This window comes from Chlamydotis macqueenii, chromosome Z (genome assembly GCF_036417535.1).
Source record: "Chlamydotis macqueenii isolate bChlMac1 chromosome Z, bChlMac1.mat, whole genome shotgun sequence".
Taxonomy (NCBI): Eukaryota; Metazoa; Chordata; class Aves; order Otidiformes; family Otididae; genus Chlamydotis; species Chlamydotis macqueenii.
In genome coordinates, this window is record NC_141593.1 from 39253292 (window position 1) to 39271647 (window position 18356).

The 18356-nt window shown below is 34.4% G+C and overlaps 1 protein-coding gene across 5 annotated transcripts in view; it reads left to right on the top strand.

The window, feature by feature from the left end:
• The window catches only part of VPS13A (vacuolar protein sorting 13 homolog A), a 111854-nt gene extending 93498 nt beyond the window's left edge, over positions 1–18356 (top strand). For 2 of the 5 annotated variants that reach the window (XM_086770323.1, XM_086770327.1), the window contains 5 exons: positions 202–316; positions 10373–10458; positions 11079–11202; positions 12731–12805; positions 15433–18356. In XM_086770323.1, coding sequence (XP_086626449.1) covers positions 202–316; positions 10373–10458; positions 11079–11202; positions 12731–12805; positions 15433–15483 — 451 coding nt within the window. In that variant the 3' untranslated portion in view covers positions 15484–18356. Of the gene's footprint in view, positions 1–201; positions 317–790; positions 3127–10372; positions 10459–11078; positions 11203–12730; positions 12806–14658; positions 14754–15432 lie in introns of those variants that run through there. The other 3 variants (XR_015261430.1, XM_086770325.1, XM_086770324.1) reach the window with 3 other exon arrangements.

The following is an 18356-nucleotide window of genomic DNA, read 5'->3' on the forward strand; positions in this document are numbered from 1 at the left end:
AGATTTCTGAGTAAAATCTATTACTGTTTCATAGAATATCTACTTAGTGTCTATTCATATGCAAAAGTATGTATATGGACAACAGTTACTGCACTAGTATTTGAATTTAATCTGTATTTAACATAATTTAGAGCCTTTGCTAAATATTATAGCTGAGTAGAGATATTGATGCATAGCTTAAATTTGCTACTTTATCATCAGAGTTGCAGATTCATCAGAAGATGTGATAAGCCTGCGTCCACCTCGCTTTTTTGGTGAAGATGGAGTTATTAGACCTTACAGATTAAGAGATGGAACTGGAAGTCAAATGTTACAGGTGAAGAAAATGAAAGATAATTTGACCTATATTTTAACTCATCATATGTTGAAATAAATAGTTTACAGAATTTCCCATTTCTTAAATTCCCTACTAGCCCTTACCTACTAACTCAGTAGTCAAGACGTTCCATTTAATTTCTTAGGTTTATGACCACTTTGGTAATTTAGTTTCTGTGATACAGCTTTTGAGAGAGACAACATAATCCATACCAGTATATCTGTAGAGACTTCTGCAAGATATGGAGCATTTTGAAAGAAGAAAAAGATCATAGTATCATAGAATAGTTAGATTTATGTAATTTAAAAAGTTTATCTTCAATTTTTATTTTTTATAAATAGTGATGAAAAATGCAAAGATACTATTTTAAGTAATTTTATAATACACATTTTAAACAGTGAGTTTTTAATCTCAATTTTATCTAAATAGCATTTTAAACACACTTAAAATAACTCTTTTTATCTCATACTACAGCCATTAAAAGAACAGAAACAGTTTTTAAGTGGTATACTGTTTGCACGATGAACGTGCTGAGCAGCAGTTATTCTTTCATTCAGCTACCATTTAAGCAAATTTGACTGAAGTATCGAAGTGGAAATTTCAACTACTATGCAGCTTACAAAGTTCCTGGTTTGCTGTTTTTTTTTTTTTTTCTGTTAGAGGTAAAACTGCATTTTAGAAATACTCAAATATAGAAATCAAGTAATTAGTGATAGCATGAATGTAAACAGAATTATAAAAATACTTATTGAAAGATTCACAGTGTGCCAGTAAAATGCTGGAGAAGTCATACAGAAATAACCTTTTTGGAGAAGTTGATAAGAATGAAGTAGACTTTCCATAAGATTTTTAGACTATTTTGAGAATAGCCACAGCTGTTGGTTTCATGTTCCAATCTGGCCGTTTCTGTTTGTTCTGTATTTCATTGGTGTGCCTTTTGTTTTCTGGTAGAAGAGGATTGTCCTGTTTGAGACATCTCAGCTATGTTCACCATACCGTTCACTGGTGATCTAGTTCAGCAGACTGTGGAAGTTCTTTGATAATAAATAGTATGCCTCTGCCTTTCTTCTAATGAGATAGCTTTAAGCCATGCTCTCCAATTTAAAGCTAATGTTATACAGCAGTATTACCTTAACTAGAGCATAGTTAGAAGCTACTAGTGATGAACGGCATAAACTTACTTGCTAATCTTTCTCCTTTTTTTTTTTTTTTGGTAAGAAAATGAATTCCAAAACATCCCCTTTTCTGTTTTAAAGTGTACCACTAAAATGCTAGCAAGCCAACAGTCAGCTCTAATGTGCAGACTTCTCTAATGACTTTGCATTGCTTTTGCTTCTTAAATTTGTACATCTTTACATTTTGTGGTTTGGTTTTGTTTTTTTTTTTTCCTGAGGAGCCTTTAAAAAATTCTGCAATGTAATATGCAATTCTAACTTTACTCTGTTGGGTGGCTCAGCACAGTACCACCACCATTATCCAACTTACAAAAGCATAAAGGCGTTGCCTTGTGTAATGACTGTCGTGTTTTGTGATAGCAGCCACTGGTTGAAAGTGGCTAAAGTTGGAAAATTACATATTTCTTATTAGTTTTCACTACTGAGAATTCCAAGACAGAACTACTCTTGAAGAAATGTTTTGAAAGCTTCAAACAGGGTTGTAATTCTCCCTGTAGACAGTCAAATGACAAAGTAATGAATTGCGTAATTTTTTTTTGTTTGCAGATTTTAATTTCTGATGTAGTACGTTGGATGTCTTAATCTTATTTTACTCTCAAGTGTACTAATGTTTTTGCTGCTTAGTGTTTCTGGTTCTAGAGATACTTATCTGCTTTGGATAAGATTCAGTGTATTACTATCTGAATATCTGAAGCAGTTTGAATAGCATAATATTTTCTAATGGGGAAAAAAAGATTATTCTCTGCTCTTGTGTTACTTTTGTTCATACAGGTCTGGTGACTGGCCCTGCTGCAGTCAGTGTATTGTAGCATTTTCAACAGATTTTTGGATTAGATGGGAATAAAACTTCTTTCACAGATTTAGAGATTGTATATGCTGTTTAAAAGAAACAGGATATAGGTGATTTCATGTGCTCACACTATGTTCTAAACTAGAATATCGCTTCAGAATTTCTTTGTTTTCTAGGCTTTTATTTTGCTTTAATTAAGAAATTTGCCAGAGAAACAAATACTTCTAAACTAATGCTTCTGCTTTCTTCTTCCCTTGCCATGCTTTCAGAAAAGACAGGCCTACAGGGAATGGACTAAGACTCACAATAGTAGTGATGATGATGACAGTTAGGATAATACGGACTGTTACAGATGGCCTTTGTCATGTTCTTTTGAACTTCAAGTATTAAATGTTGATGATATATTTCCCACTGAGGAACTGAGGTTCCCTGATATTAAATTCTTATTTTTAAAACTGTACAAAAAAAATGTGGGAAAATAAACTGTATGATGATGAGTGCTAGGCAAAGGAGCAGAGAATATAATAAAAATAGTCTTATAGATAAAACTGCATATTATATTAAAATAGTATTGAATAATATAAAAATAGTAATACTATTACTTAGAGTTTATTTCCAGATATGTTTATATCAAGTGTATGTAATGTTTTTGTATTTACATAAGTGTTTGACAGGTTTTATTTATACTTTGCTAGTTGGAATGCTTTTAAATGTGTTTAGTAAGACTTTACTGACTTGTACAGTCATTATTGGTGTTAAAATGCTGTTTGACTGTTTTATTTATTTCATATTTCAAAAATATTTTGTCTGCTTTTCTTTCTAACAATAAACATGTCTAAAGTATATCTAAAATGGATTCATCTGTTCTGTTCCAACATTATTTCTCATGTTTCCTGGAACTAGATTGTGTAAAAACATTAAATGGCCTATAAAAGTATTTTTTTAAAATACATATGTTTTGAAAGGAACACTTAACATAAACCTTTAATTTTTTAATTTATAATCTATTTTACCATTATTTTTAAATATTTATTTTATGTATCCTTTGGAATCCTTAGGTGTGTGAAATAATGATTTATTTGTTTTTTTTTTTATTGTGACCATAAATTATCTGGTTCTTTAAATCAATATTTTATTGTTTTCATAGCAACAAAAAAAAAAGTAAAAATCCACCCGAGAACTAAACCCTATGTAAAATCATCAAGAACTGGAGAAAACACCAATGCTTTTTACAAGACTCTGTGTAGTAAATCATATGTAATATGCAAAAGTATTTCATTTTTTATTTACCTAGATATTGGGGGGGGGGGCGGGGAAGAACAGCAACACTGAACCACTATAATTCTATATTGTTAATTCTACAATACAATTTTACAAGTTATTTCTTTCTTTAGAAATTGTTTTATTCTGTACTCACTGGAATGCTTGCACAGTTTTCTCATTCTTTTTTTTTTGTGGTTTGTTGCTAAATTTTGATTTTTGTATTGCATTTTAAAGACATCTTGCAATAGCTATTTATGTATCAATAATTACTGTAGTAATTCTTTAGAATTGCTCTAAAACAAAAAGAGCTTCTGAATTCTTTGAGTATTTACCAAAGGTGATATCATGCCCTTCATTGTCTATTGTCTTTCAGTTATCAAAATTCAGAGGGAAGAACTGTTGAAATCCATAGGATCATTTATTCTGGCACTATGTCTTCAAAGGCTGCTGTACAGTCTGATCTCTTGGGCAATGAGCAAGGCAATATATGCCTCTAATCTCCAAAATAAAAAAGGGGACAAACTCAACCTGAGAACTTGTTTTAGCTGAAACTACTGATGCTTAAGTAGATTAGTACACATCATGTGTTGCTACTTATTTTTTAATACTGACATCTCAAAAGGATGTCTTGCAGAAGTAGATAATAGGCTATATTGTGATATGTTACTGCCTGAAGCATTTTTGAAGGATTTTGAATATTTCATGTACAAATGGATCTCAGGTTTTTCTTTGAAGAATGTAGGAAATGGTTTTGAGTTCAATCCTGAAAAAAGACACATCATGCCTAAAAGTTGAGGAAATTGTTAGGTAAAACTTCATGGAAAGGTTACTGCTCCATTTTATTAATTTTACCAGGTTTTGGGAACTTTGAATATGTTATAAGACATTTTCTTTTTCCTTTCTGACTTTTCAGTGTAATTTCTTTCTTATCCTATAAAATTTTGTTCTTCTTCTGTAATGACTCATCTTACTAGACCATACCAGTCAATTTTATAACAAAATATATTTTTTCCTCAAACAGCTTTAGAAAGAAATATAATCATTTTTTGACTGAAAAAAAAACATCCCTGCAACAATAAGAATTTGATTTTTAGAAATGATACATCTTTTACTATCAAATTCACCTAACTTATAATTCTACAAATCATTACAGAATGTGGAAGTAAAATTTATGAGGAATGGTAGCACTTCTGGGTCTCAGTTGAAGTTCCACTGCAATATAACTAAAATAGTGTAGTTGGCAATTGTGATTATATATCTTTGTTTATTTTGTCTCTTTCATAGATTATAGTTCTACTTTTCAACTTTTTACATTAATTAAAATTTTATTTGTTTCTGTCTTGCGTCTAGCTTCCTCTGAAAATATGTTGGGAAAATAAAGAATTTGGATTTAGGGTAAGAAAAAATTGTATCAGCTGGGATATTAGGATTTAATTTCTCTCTAAATCATGGAAGCAAAAGCTGTGAAAAGTCCAATAGCTAACTAGCCCAAACTGATGCACCAAAACTGGAGGAAAAAAAAAAATCAGATTATTTTCTGTAGGGATTTAAAATGACATATAAGAAAATACAGGCAATTTTTTCAAATGTATTTGAAAAATACATTTAAATTTATTTTAATAGTTTAACTATTTTAATAGTTTAACATTATTTAAATTTATTTTAATAGTTTAACTTTTAGCTCCACATTTTTTTTTCACCACTTTTTCACTGATGAACTGAAGTCCAGAACTGTTGCTGAAAACTCAAGAAGTAAGTGCAATCCTTTCAGCTCTAGCTGCCGAGTTTTCTGCTGTCAACTAAAGAACAAATTGATTCAGCTTTTCCCAAGTCTTGAGTTTTACTCTTTTGGTGACTTGTATAATGGTAACTTGAATTTATATGCTTCCTTGCTGCTGAGGTGAAAAATTGGCTGTGCTCTTTATCTTTGATGTTATCTAGTTACATCCCTTTTGATCAGGGTTCTTTGATCTTTCTGTTTTCTCAAGAGGCTCTGTAGACTTAAGTCAGTGCAGAGGGATACTATAGACCGTTTCTGGGATCATTTAATAGACTGTTTATACTTTTGTTGTTACTAGTCATTTATAGGAGCTATAGACCAGCCAGAAATCACTGGTCTTTGCCCTGCAAGGGAATAAAACTGAAAAATAGGCTGGTCTCGTGCTTACGAACATAAGTGATTAGCACTTGCACCATGAAATCAGTGTTCTCAGTGTCACAACTCAGTGCCTATCCAAAATCAAAATAAATACAAAACATTTTTTTTTTATTTTTAGTTTGCCTTTATAGTGTATGAGTTTGTGAGGGCTCTTTTACAGTATTGTATAAGGTTGCTGCCCAACTATGCTGCAGTCTATGTAAGCTTGTAGAGAAGACAATCCTTCAAAGCCATACTTCAATACTGTATCCAACTGTACTGGAGATGTTCAGCTTTCAGTGCAGTGATCCTTTTTGGGTCATGAGGTAAGCTTCAGATCAGGTGGCAGAATGTTGAAATGGGTTGAACAGACCCTTGTTTCTTAGTATTCATACTTCAGTCTGCCAGGAAGAACATCTGAGGAGTGGGAAAAGTGTGTCATACTCCTTTCTTCTCCTTCCCTCCACCCTCCATGGGCTTGCATTCACATCTAAGCATAAACATCTATATCATGTAGTACTCCAAAACTGAAATTTCACTTCATGAAATTGTAGGCAGAAATTCTTTCCAAAGTTCAAATTAACTTCATTTTTATTCGAAATAGTCCTGACTCTTACCAGGGATCCCTTCATACATGCTAACTAGTTTACTGCTCCCTTAATTGAGTCAGAGCTGTCACTATCCATCCTTCTTTGGAAAACCTGTTTTGTCTGGGTTAAAGGAAAGAGCAGGATCCTTACCACTTAAATGTGCAATACTTGGAAATTATTACATAGCCGTTGCCCATCCCACAAAGACAACCTGCATGTATTTACGGCAAGCTGACTGAGACTAGCTAACACCAATTGCTTCAGGAGAACATGGAAGCTTGTGTGACTCAGTTTCATTTAAGCTTATATAGGGTAGGAGAGCAAGTAAAAACTGGAAGTGTCCTAGGAAAAGCATACACCAGCTTGTTTGCTGACAGAGAATACAGAAAAGAAAACAGAAATATTTTTCCATTTCCCTGCTGATATGGTAATCACTTTAGATGCTACAAATCAAATAATTTTGGTTGTATTGTCAGAAAACATAAAGAACATCTAGATGTGGCCATTATAATGGCCATCATAGATCAGTATGATTTCTCCATTCAGCTCATCAAAGGAGATAATCTGCTGGTATTCAGATCAAAAATTGACAAAGATAATGCTGACAGTGAGCACAGGCAAATTATGTATCTGTTGTGATGCAGAAACTTTTGTGTTCTGAAAGACAGATGCTACCCTAATTTTTACTGTCTTGCATGCTGTGGCCTTAGATTAAAATGTTAACCTTGACCACAAATTTTGGTTGATTTGAACAGAACCATGTTGATTTCAGCATGGCTGATTCAAATCTTGAATTCAGGTACTAACACATCATGTATCAAAGCTTTGCTTTTTATAGAATGACTTTGCACATTAGGATAACTGGAATGAGAGAGTAGGCAACAAAGGATTAATGGTAGCTCTTATTAATAAAGGATGAGGAGAGAATTTTGCATGGCAGAAAAAGGAATGTTTTACATGTTACTTATTTCTTTACTGAGTAGTTTTTCACTTTTTCTCACACATACTCAAGCTAGATCTAACAAGTGACCTGGGTACTGCTTAGGATTATTGAATGTTTCTGTGGGGAAGATTAAGTATGTAATTACACCAGGTTGGCCTGCTGAAAGTAGCAATTCTACAGTTTTTTAAGAAGTCACCTTATAATTTGAGATGAAAGATCATAGAATGGTTAGGATTGGAAGGGACCTTTAAAGGTCATCTAGTCCAATATCCCTGCAGAGGAGCAGGGATATCTCCAACTAGACCAAGTTGCTCAGAGCCTCATCCAACCTGGCCTTGAATGTTTCCAGGGATGGGGCATCCACCACCTCTCTGGGCAACCTGTGCCGGTGTTCCACCACCCTCACTGTAAAAAAAAGTTTTCCTTATATCAAATCTGAATCTGCCTCCTTCTATTTTAAAACCATTACAGTAGCAACAATGGTCAGTTGCCTTCAGAACACACATTTGGACAGTAATCAGTTCATAAGGAAATACACTGGCAATGTAAAATCCAATTGAAAACTTCAAGTTAATCTGAACATCGAAAGAAGAGAGTAGCAGATTCATAAACACTTTTAAAGTAGTTAAGGTCTTTACAGTATTTTTTACATGTTGTTTTAGTTGAGATGAGTTCAAGAAGTATATAAAACATTCTGACTTTTGTATCACACATACTAATTAGTATATTTTAGAACTATAACGAGAAGGATCATAGATTTTAACTTTTGTCTCCACTACCTGCACTCTGCTCTGCTTAATTTCTAACTCTCTCAAAGACCTCTGTGTTTGCTACTCCACAAATTAGAAGCATGTGATGCGATTAGGAGTCTTTCGAAATGCAGAGATGCCCCTTTTAAGACCCTGAGGATATTTGCATATCCATCTCTGCACAAATTATCACACCTACTGGTAGGTAGGTGTGACATCTAAGCATTTGTGCTACAGGTAAGAGTAATTTGCAAAGGAGGGGATTTTAATTACTTCACATTTTACACCTGCTGGAGTGTTTTGTGTTTTTTTTTCCAATAGATTCATTCAATTTCCGTGAGTTGTTAATGAACCATAACATATACTAAAGTCATCAGGTTATCAAACCTTTTTAAATTTGAAATATAGAAGTTGTGTTTTAAAAATTAGTGTTCATTTTCTTACAGTGGTGAAATTAATACTGAAGAAACAATGATCGATCAATGTTAACTTTCATAGTTTTGCATCACCAAACTGAGGTCCAAGTTGCTGTCTTTCTCCAAACAAATAGCTAAATACTGGAAAAAATTTAAAACATAGTTATGCATCTATATTGAGGGTTCAATTATATATCCTTTTATGTTTGAGTTGTATAAGCCACTTTGGTAGGAGAACACAGTAGTGATCTTGCTATAAGAGTTATCAGCAGTAAATTGATGTTTCCCTCTATGATGTATTTTGAAAGGAATCAGTGCAAATCTAATGCTAAAAGGGTTAAAGATTGTAAATGAGGTGTAAAAAAAATCTAAAAGGCAGAAAGTTCAGAAGTAGTTACTGTTCAGCTTTGGCAAAGATACAAGTGTTATAATGTGCTTGGTCAGCAAGATAAATCACTAGCATTGTCACAGTCTTGCAGATTAAATGCAACAATATGTATTTGTTATCTCCTCCTGAACCACCCTTGCTCTGTCCACACACATTCTGTAAGTTCCTGTCAGCCTTCTCCTCCCTTTCCCTGTCTTCCTTGCTCAGCCGCTAGCACTGGAAGTCCTCAGGACACAGAACTAGACTGGTGGCAGGTTCCCGGGTCAGATACCCTCTCACTCATGTCTGTGCATATCACCTTCTCTGTCTTCTAACCATCCAACGTGTCGTCTGCTGAAATGCCGTAGAGGCTGCCTTGAGGGTGGATTTTTTTTTGTTATTTAGTTATTTAGGACCAAGCTTCTACTTCATATGAGAGGCAGGGAGAGACTCAAATTGGGGGCTTGGCAGCCCCTAGACAAAGCCTGAATGAGGAGTTTTTAAAAAAAACCCACCACAACAGACTACCACCCTCCCCGTGCTTTCCATGCCTTTAATTCCTTATTCCTATGCCATTCTTGCTGTATCCATTCTGCCCCTGACACTAGCTCTTGCAGAAATAAATTCAGGCAGTGACTTAGGTGGGCAGGCGCATGATCAATAGATGTGATTTTGTAGCCCAGCGGAGTTGGGGAGAGAGAAATAATCTGAACTTTCTGTGAGCTTTCTGGAAAGCTGTCTTTTGGCAACCTGTTACTCAAATGTTCTTGCATTTTAGTCATTGAAGAATCGGCACCTTTGAGGGCCTAATTAAATGTCTTTATCATTTTACAGTGGTGATGAATACTCTTTACATGGTTTTGCTATTTTAATTGCATTGAGAACTAACCTACATGTTTTTAAATATTCCCATACGTATTTGAAGCAATATATTTGTAGTTAACAGTTTATTACATCATACTGGCTTATACTAACCTTTTTTTGCTTCCAGTTTGTAGCAGATGGGAAGTGTGCAAGCAGTCATATTGTTGTACTGAACTAAGATGCAACATTCTTGATTTGATCACTAATTTAATCACTCGTTTATCAGAAAGTCAGAAATCCAATGGTTGCCTAGCCATGTTAAAGTTACACAGCCTCTGTTTTTAAAAATTATTCATCTGCTGTCATGGATCCTTTAAATTTACTGCACACTAAAGAATATTCAACTACAATATTCACAGTAATTGTAGGAAAAGATTGAGTAAGTTCAGGGAGAAACAAAAGAATATGAGGAAATGCTAAGCATTACCTCAAGTGCATTACTAAGTCCCACTGTGTACATGATAGTGGGTTCTTGTATACAGTTAAGTATAGATTTATTCCCAGAGTTAATTACTCCAGTGTTTTGGAGGTGACTTGTCGTAGGTTAGGAAATGAATGCTTATTTCTTCTGTTGTCTCAGGACTGTGTGAGTCACCAGAAGTTCAGTGTGTACATAAAAATATGTATAAAACTGAGTCCTGAAATGTGCTATGTGCTCTGTTATAACTTACATTTTTGGGGGACAAATACATTTTAAGCACAAAATTAGTACATGAATTTATACTAGCATATTCAAAGCTATAAAACTTCTATCTCTTTTAGAAAATTGAAAACGGAAGATTTGCAAAACTCAGATATATTGCACATGCTATGGTCAACAGTACAGATCTGTTAATGGTGACAAAAAGGTAAATAGTTTTGACTCTGAATAATAATAATTACTTCAAGCTATCATTAAAATGTGCATGCCTTGATAACTGTTGATCAGTAACTGTGCTTTGACATGTCTGTCATGTATGTAGACAAAATAATGGGGAAGGCATGCTTAGTGAACTGTTAATGATCCTGTTCGAAAGTGGCATTTTTTAGCACAAGAGTCTGTTATGATGAGCATCATAGTAGACAGAGAGACAAAGAATGTTAGTTTTATGATTTCTTTAGCTGAGAAAGATTTGTTTTAAATCTAATTAGGCTGAAGTCAATGGAACTGTGGGATTCACTTATAAATTAGCATATTGAAGGAAAAAAGGATAATACAGGAACAGATCCTTCTCAAATAAAAAGTCTGCACAACTTTTTGTAGAAATACAGCTAGAAGTAGTGTTACAGTTTTGCTATAAAACACAGTATTTTAATTAAGTTAGAGGAACGTTCACTCTTTTGAAAAGTATGCTGTATGGTTGTTACATCATTAGATGAGAACTATTTTGGAACAATGAATGACTTCACTAGAGTTAGGGTAACTTAATAACTTTTAAGTATTTTTACATTAACTTTTAAATTATTTATGTTATTTTCCGATGTCTAGTGGTGTGTTATTTGTGACAAAAGGGACATTTGGACAGCTGACATGTGAATGGCAGTACACTTATGATGAATTTACCAAAGAACCATTCATCGTTGATGGCAGAAGACTCCGCATTGAAGCCAAGGTATGTTAATCCAATAATGTTTTGTTTTCTTTTTGTGTTACTGTTTATAGCATTGAACTTTGAAGTCCTCATGTCTCTCCTTTGAATTCTTGATCTCTCTTCTAGTTGAGATGAACTCAACTAAGGAGAAGGGAGTTTAAATTTGGCATGAGCAAACTCTTCTGATAACTAGCTTCTAACTGGTCTAAGCAAAATAGTGACTTGGTGCTTGCAGATGAAATTTTTCCTTGAGCCCTGGGAATTTGCAGTTCATGGTGTATGTGTAGTTTGGAATATGATGGTACAACAAAACTCTCCCCAGATGTTTCAGAATGTTTATATCACACACTCTGACATTGTCGAAATATGCCAATAGGTGGAAATAAATCTACCTTGTTGTGATCAAAAGATTCAAATATATCAGACCAATAAATTTGCATGTGCTCTGCTTCAAGGATTTATTTTTTTTTCATTTGCTAGTAACCAAATTCTCAAAAAGTATAACAAGGAATCAGTATCTTCATAAAAACTGTAATAACATATGATTATCCCTTTCAAGGCAAGTTAAAGAATGTTACTCTTTGTTGCAATTTTTCCTTTAAAAAAATACCCCAAACTTTTCCATTGGTAAATTGGCAAAGAACGTAAGAAGAAAGATGACTGCTGATGACTGAGTGTACTTAGAGAGGCAAAGTTCCCTAAGAAAAAATACTTCTTAAATTCTTGATGAGATGGTAACTGAATTTATTTGCTACTGTTTTATTTTGTTTCTGTTTTTAATAAGCTTCATGTGTTTAATTACACATCACGGTTGTCAAGACAGTCTTGACAGTGTACTAAGTCATCCAATTTTTCACTCAGATTACTTGTTTCTATTGCAGAGAGCATGAAAGGCAGAGCCATATTGCTTTGGAATCCTCCAAACTGGATTTCTGACTGCAAGTCAACTTCTACAGGATGAAAGAATTCTTAGTTTCTGCCATTTCAAACAATGCCAAACACATAACCATCTTTACCCCTATACAGCAGTCATTTCAGAGTCTGTTCAAATGTCTGCAGTATGCTCTTTATTGAAACCTATGTTGAAAACTGTACTTTGCAAAGCACTGCTTATATTTTATTTCTGAAGCCTAAGTTGCTATTTTCACTACTTAAGACCACTCTTAGCAAGTCAACATTGGTGGAATGTCCAGCCAGGTAATGACTTAAAGGAGAATGAAAAATTGCAACCTTAGGGAGTACTGGATTTTGTTACCCCACATACTCCATTAGCTGCCTTCCCTTCCTACGCACTTTTATAGTCCTGTCTCCAGAGTTTCCGTGGTAAAAAGGGAAGTCTGTCATTGGTGGAGTGTACCACTCCACTGTGCTTTCATGCAGAAAATGAAGTTTTTATGGGCGTGTGCATGCAATGTGAACCTACTTAGATTAGTGTAGAGGGTACAAGTTGCTGTCTGAACCATATAGCTGCCTTAATGGTAAATAATAACTTCTTAGTCATAAAGTTTGAAGAAACTAACTTCAATTTTGAATTACTGGTTTTTTTTAGGAACGAGTTAAGTCTGTGTTCCACGCCAAAGAATTTGGAAAAATCATTAATTTTAAAAGTCCAGAGGATGCTAAGGTAAAGTCTAAATACTGTTACAATTATACTGTGCTAAATTTGGCTTAAAAACTGAAACAGGAATATTCTTAACGGGAAACTACAATGTGTATTTAAAATTCAATATTTCCGTGCAGCCCTTACACAGATGGAAATGGCAATGATCTATTCAGAACTGAATTTTAAAAATACTCAATTCCAGATGTTTCCTAACATAAATCTTTAGAATTATAACTGTCTATCAAACAGCTGTTTTAACAGTACTGCTAACAAAAAGTAAGCAATCAAGAATGTGAATTAAAATAGTACATTTTATTAGAATAAACAATATTTGTAAGTTTAATTCTGGGGTGGGGAGTGTATCATTCCTCTGTTCCTCAAAATACAGTTTAGTTGAAGAACGAAGAAAATTCCTACTAGAAATACAAACAGCTTTAGTATATTATATTACTACTATTATTATACACATATTCTATATACAATCATAGAATCATTAGGTTTGGAAGGAACCTTCAAAGATCATCTAGTCCAGCTCCCCCTGCAAGAAGCAGGGACATCTCCAACCCGATCAGGTTGCTCAGAGCCCGGTTCAATCTGGTCTTGAACGTTTCCAGGGATGGGGCATCTACCACCTCTCTGGGCAACCTGCTCCAGTGTTGCATCATCCTCATTGTAAAAAATTTCTTCCTTATGTCTAGCCTGAATCTGCCTCCCTCTTTTTTTCAAACCATTACACCTCGTCCTATCTCAACAGTCTCTGCTGAAGAGTTTCTCCCAATCTTTCCTGTATGTAGTACAGACTACAACAGAGGGTAGGAGGAGTTCAGGTCTGCTACCAGAACTGTAAGGTAGCCAGGTTGTGAAAATTATGCCTTGTATTCATTAGTGTAGCTAACTATTTTCAAAAACAATAAATTAGTCTTGTATTTATTCACACTAGTGGGATATGGTACCCTGGGATCACTCTTTGAAACAGTCTGCAAAAGTTGCATCCTCTCATCAATTTAGTTGCTTTTGCACCTTCTCATCAGTTTAAGTTGCTTTTGTCTTCATGGAGGTAGTTTCTAACCAGAATTGAGTGATATCTTTTGCCTCTTACCTCCAAAAGTGTTACAAATACTGTCAAAGTATTTGAGAGCACCATGCCTGAATTTGACCTGTCCATACTCTTTGGAGGTAGTGAGCTCCTCTTCTCCTCCTTTTTTTTTTTTTTTTTTTTTTCTTTTTGGCTGTGGTGGGGCAGGGGCGGCGTTGAGCTCCAGTAGTCTGTGTGGGAAGGGAATCCCATCTATGCCCCAGCTAAATGAGGAACAATATGAAATACCAAAGTAGAGCATCATATTATGTATGCCGCTATTATATTAAGGAAGGAAAAGAAAGCTGAAAAAGTTGTGTGCACTTTTCGCAAAAATCTTTCTTTGCATATTTTCCTAGAAAGGCCTGTGAACCTCACAAAACCAACAGGCTTGAGAATATGAGGGGAAAGGTCACTGTAGGCAGGCTTGGTAAGGAATGTGGTTTTATCTTAGAGAAGGAATACATAACAGATTCATTCAAAAACTGCCATGAGGACCTTAGGGGCTGTCCTACAGACAGTAAGTCTTTGAGAGTTGCTTCTGGGCTGTTTAGCCCACTGCTGCCAAAGGTGACACTTCTGCTTATCTATATAGAAAGACAACTGAGGCAAGTGTTTTAGGAACAGTGAAAATGAAACTTGCACACTTTATAGTAAAAACGATACGAGATAATTTCAGTGACATTACTTTGTGAACATTGTGTCAGTCTAGTGGACATTAAAAAAATGTTCCATCTGTGAGAAGTGCAATGTTCTGATGTAATTTCTTCAACAGCCAATTCTTTTTTCAAATCTTCAGCATCCTGCTAAACAGAAGCTCTGGTTTCCTTGAGGGGATGAGCTTGTGATGGGGAGGAGGGGATCCTAAAGATCTGTAACATAGAACCTGATCTGGTAACACAATCTGATTTGTAATAATCCAGTCATCTTTCCTGAAAGCATTATGCAGCTTTCTCATGGCAAACCTTTTGTATAACTTCATCTCTTATCCTGGATTTTCATGGCGCTGCCCTTTTCCCCCTCCTCCTGCCCCCCCCCCTCCGCCTTTTTTTCTTGAGAAACTGTTCCTTCCACATTCAGTAAACCTGTGAATTTGAAATTCCTGAAAAGAAACCAAATATAGTTGAATAAAGCTTCTTTCTAAATAACTGTATTATCACATCGCTGCAACCTATTCTTGTCCTTTGTCTTTTGTTATCCTTGTTTCTCTGTTATCATCTGTGATTTGTCTAGAGTTGTAGACTAATGCAGAGCATTAATAATGATGTGGGTGAAATGATGATGTCAACATTTAAAAAAATATTATTAATTGACATACAGATCAGGAAACTGAAATATCGACCTAGCCAGTTTAATTAGTTATGGTATTCAATGTCAGATACTGGTACTGAAATGCCTCCATTTTCACGTGAAAAAATCAGGGTTTTATAATCTACAGTAGAATTGAGCAATGTGTTAAAACTCGGTTAGGAAGAGACCAGATAGTGAACTGCCTAGCCAACTCAATTTTTCAGCTGCTTTATATGGTTTTTACTAAGGAAACATTTGTATTTTTTCCTTTTCCTTCACACAGTGGATCCTTTCTAAACTGGAAGAAGTGAGAGAGAATCAGCCAAAATTGTAATGAATGAAGAAGCACGAAGATACGGAGAACACTGAAGCGCTACCTTTTAATTCCTGTTTAACAAGCAGAACTATTTGAATATCAGCAACAAAAGCAAAAACAGGAGGGAAGGAAGTTTTATTAAATTGTTTATTATGGTCACAACAGTCTATGGCTATATCATGAAATAGATGATGTTGAGTTAAAAAAAAAATCTAGTGATCAAAATTTCTGCCAAGTTTTGGCTTTTTTTTTTCTTAGTGTAAGAATTCCAGATTTCATTTTTTATAAATAGAGTGTAACATGAATTTGTTTTGCCATTACATTTGATATTGAAATTGAACTCTGGAATAATTCTTACAATACTCTTCAGAGCAAATCTTTCAGTTTTTATTTGATTCTGAAAATCAATATTTAAGTTTCTGTCTTAGTTTTCATATGACTTGATGCTGTGTTGACATTCAAATTTCTTTATCAAAGGAAATGTTAACTTAGTAAGTCTAGTCTTACAACTAATTCTGAGGAGGCGGCTACTGACAGGAGAAGTCTAATTTAGATGATCACAGGACTGGCTGCTTTCAATATTATTTTATTTTTGTAAATGAATGGACCAGGTCACAATGAATTTACAACACTATCACTTTTAGTGTAAACTTTTTTTTATATTCTACTCAAGGAAACATTGCAGCACCTCTATCAATATTCACAGAAAATATAACAGTTTACAAAAATGGATAATGGGGAGAATTAATATATCTCCGCACTAAAAATATTAAAGCCTATTATTTTAAATAAGTTATTAACAATCTTGCAACTCAAGAAGGAGTTTATGGGGTTATAAGTGCACTGTTGCATACCAAAAATAAATGCCTTGCATTACACAGCATTGTGTGCTAAGAAAGTGACTAATAAAGTCAAATTTATATTAAATAATAAATATAATATTTCACAGTTGCTTTTATCAATTTTTCTTACCCAATGAAGCTTTTTTGTTTTGTATCCAGACAGCAGAATTTTAATAGGGAGAGCCTGAATGTGTGCAATTCTGCTTATTTCTTAGATGCAGTAGTCACAGTACTGTTGAATGGCTGTCTCATGCAGTTGATATAAAAAGTACAGGAAACAGCAGTGTTACATGGAGGTTTCCATAAATTCCTGTATCAAAGTCTTCAAAATATCTGGTATATATAGTAAGTACCTGCTGCCAAAATATTCTTTCCAAAAAATTGTTTGGAACATTTATAGCTACAGGATTTACTTCTGACACTGCCAGTGGTGCTTGAGATATCCAAATTGTTGCATTATTGTAAAATTTAAAATGGCTAGCATGCTAACCTACAACTGCAGTTCTTTAATTTACTGTAAGTCTTGTCTTTGGTGTTGAGTAACCATTTAGTGGGTTACAAAATACAGGTAATCTTGTAATTTTTCCCATAAATTGTAAATTGAGTTAGAAGATTATAAGAGAATTCCAAGCTATGACAATGTGTTACTCCACTTGTTAGTACACCAAGCACATAACAAGAGTATTAACTCAGGTTACAACCATGCCAAACTAATAGAATACTTTGCCTTAGATAAGTAGTGTTATTAGGTGCACTGAGTACCATTCTACATCTGTAACTTGTTTTTAATCTATCACTTTTCATCTTAGGCATGATAGTTCAATTAATAGCCTCATTATGATCTTGAGTCTTGATTACTGTGATGTCTCCTCCTCTCTCTTTCTATCCCCAGTATTTACTGAGTATCTGCTGCAACTTTCACTTCTAGTACCTCTTGCAAGTCTTTTGTACATTCTCATTTGTGTAGCTCTTCAATTTACCCCATTCTAAGTATTTTCTCCTCATAGAGCCTCTATTTCAATTAATAGTATCTCCAGTTCTTAATTTTTGACATTTATTCTGCCAACAAGTTCCTGATTCTCAAATCTTAGCTAGTTCTTCAGTAATATTTGAGCAATTTGACCATTAGTATTGAATGATTTATTTTAAATGTGTGTCTGTGTTTAATTTAAGGTCATGTTTTGGAAAACGTAACAACTCCCCCCAAATCACATTTTTCCTATACAGCATAAAATATTTTGATCTTCTGTGCTAATTAAAAGCCTTAACACAATAACTAAATCACTGGAAGTGCTGAAAAGTCAACATGGGACCTTTCCTCCACCTTGTCACATAATTTTCTATAGTTTCCTTTGTCTAGTCAGTAAATTTTTTTTTCCTTTGTTTTTTTTTTCCTTATGCTTTCTCCCTACAGTCATGAATTAATTTTGCCATTTCTTGGCAGACACCGGTTCTCTCTGTTTTAACTATACATCAGCCTGAGGGGAGGAGAAAGGTATTCAGACTTACGCCATTGTGTAGTTTTCTGGATTACTGCAAGTTATTTAAGATGTCCACTCTGCTGTGCCTCATTTCTTATTGCAATATGTGTATTTTTTTCAACAAGAAGGAAGAATAGATTTATTATTTTTTATTTACAATGTATATGCAATTAGACAAGGGGATCTCAATAAAAATTAAAATGTAGGCATTTAAGTCTGCCCACTATGGTGGTTAAAAGTACGCCATGGCCTTTACTGAAGGACGGCAGAACAGTTTCTTTTCTAGCTGACTGTTACCTAAAATCAGTACCTTTCAGAAATGTCATTTGTGTTCTCAATAGTAGTTTGTTAATGGTTAGAATTACCTCTGATAAATCGATTACAAAGCAGATGTAGAATCAAAGATGCCAGACACATTGCTGAAACATTTTTAAGTCTGTAACTGTGTTTGCACCTCTTTTTGTTCAGCTGCATGGCTTTGCATGGCATGGCTCTTATGGTTTCCACACTCCCCCTCCCCCTGTCGCCAACCTCTTCTTCACCTTGAATAAAGTGAAATGGAATTTTA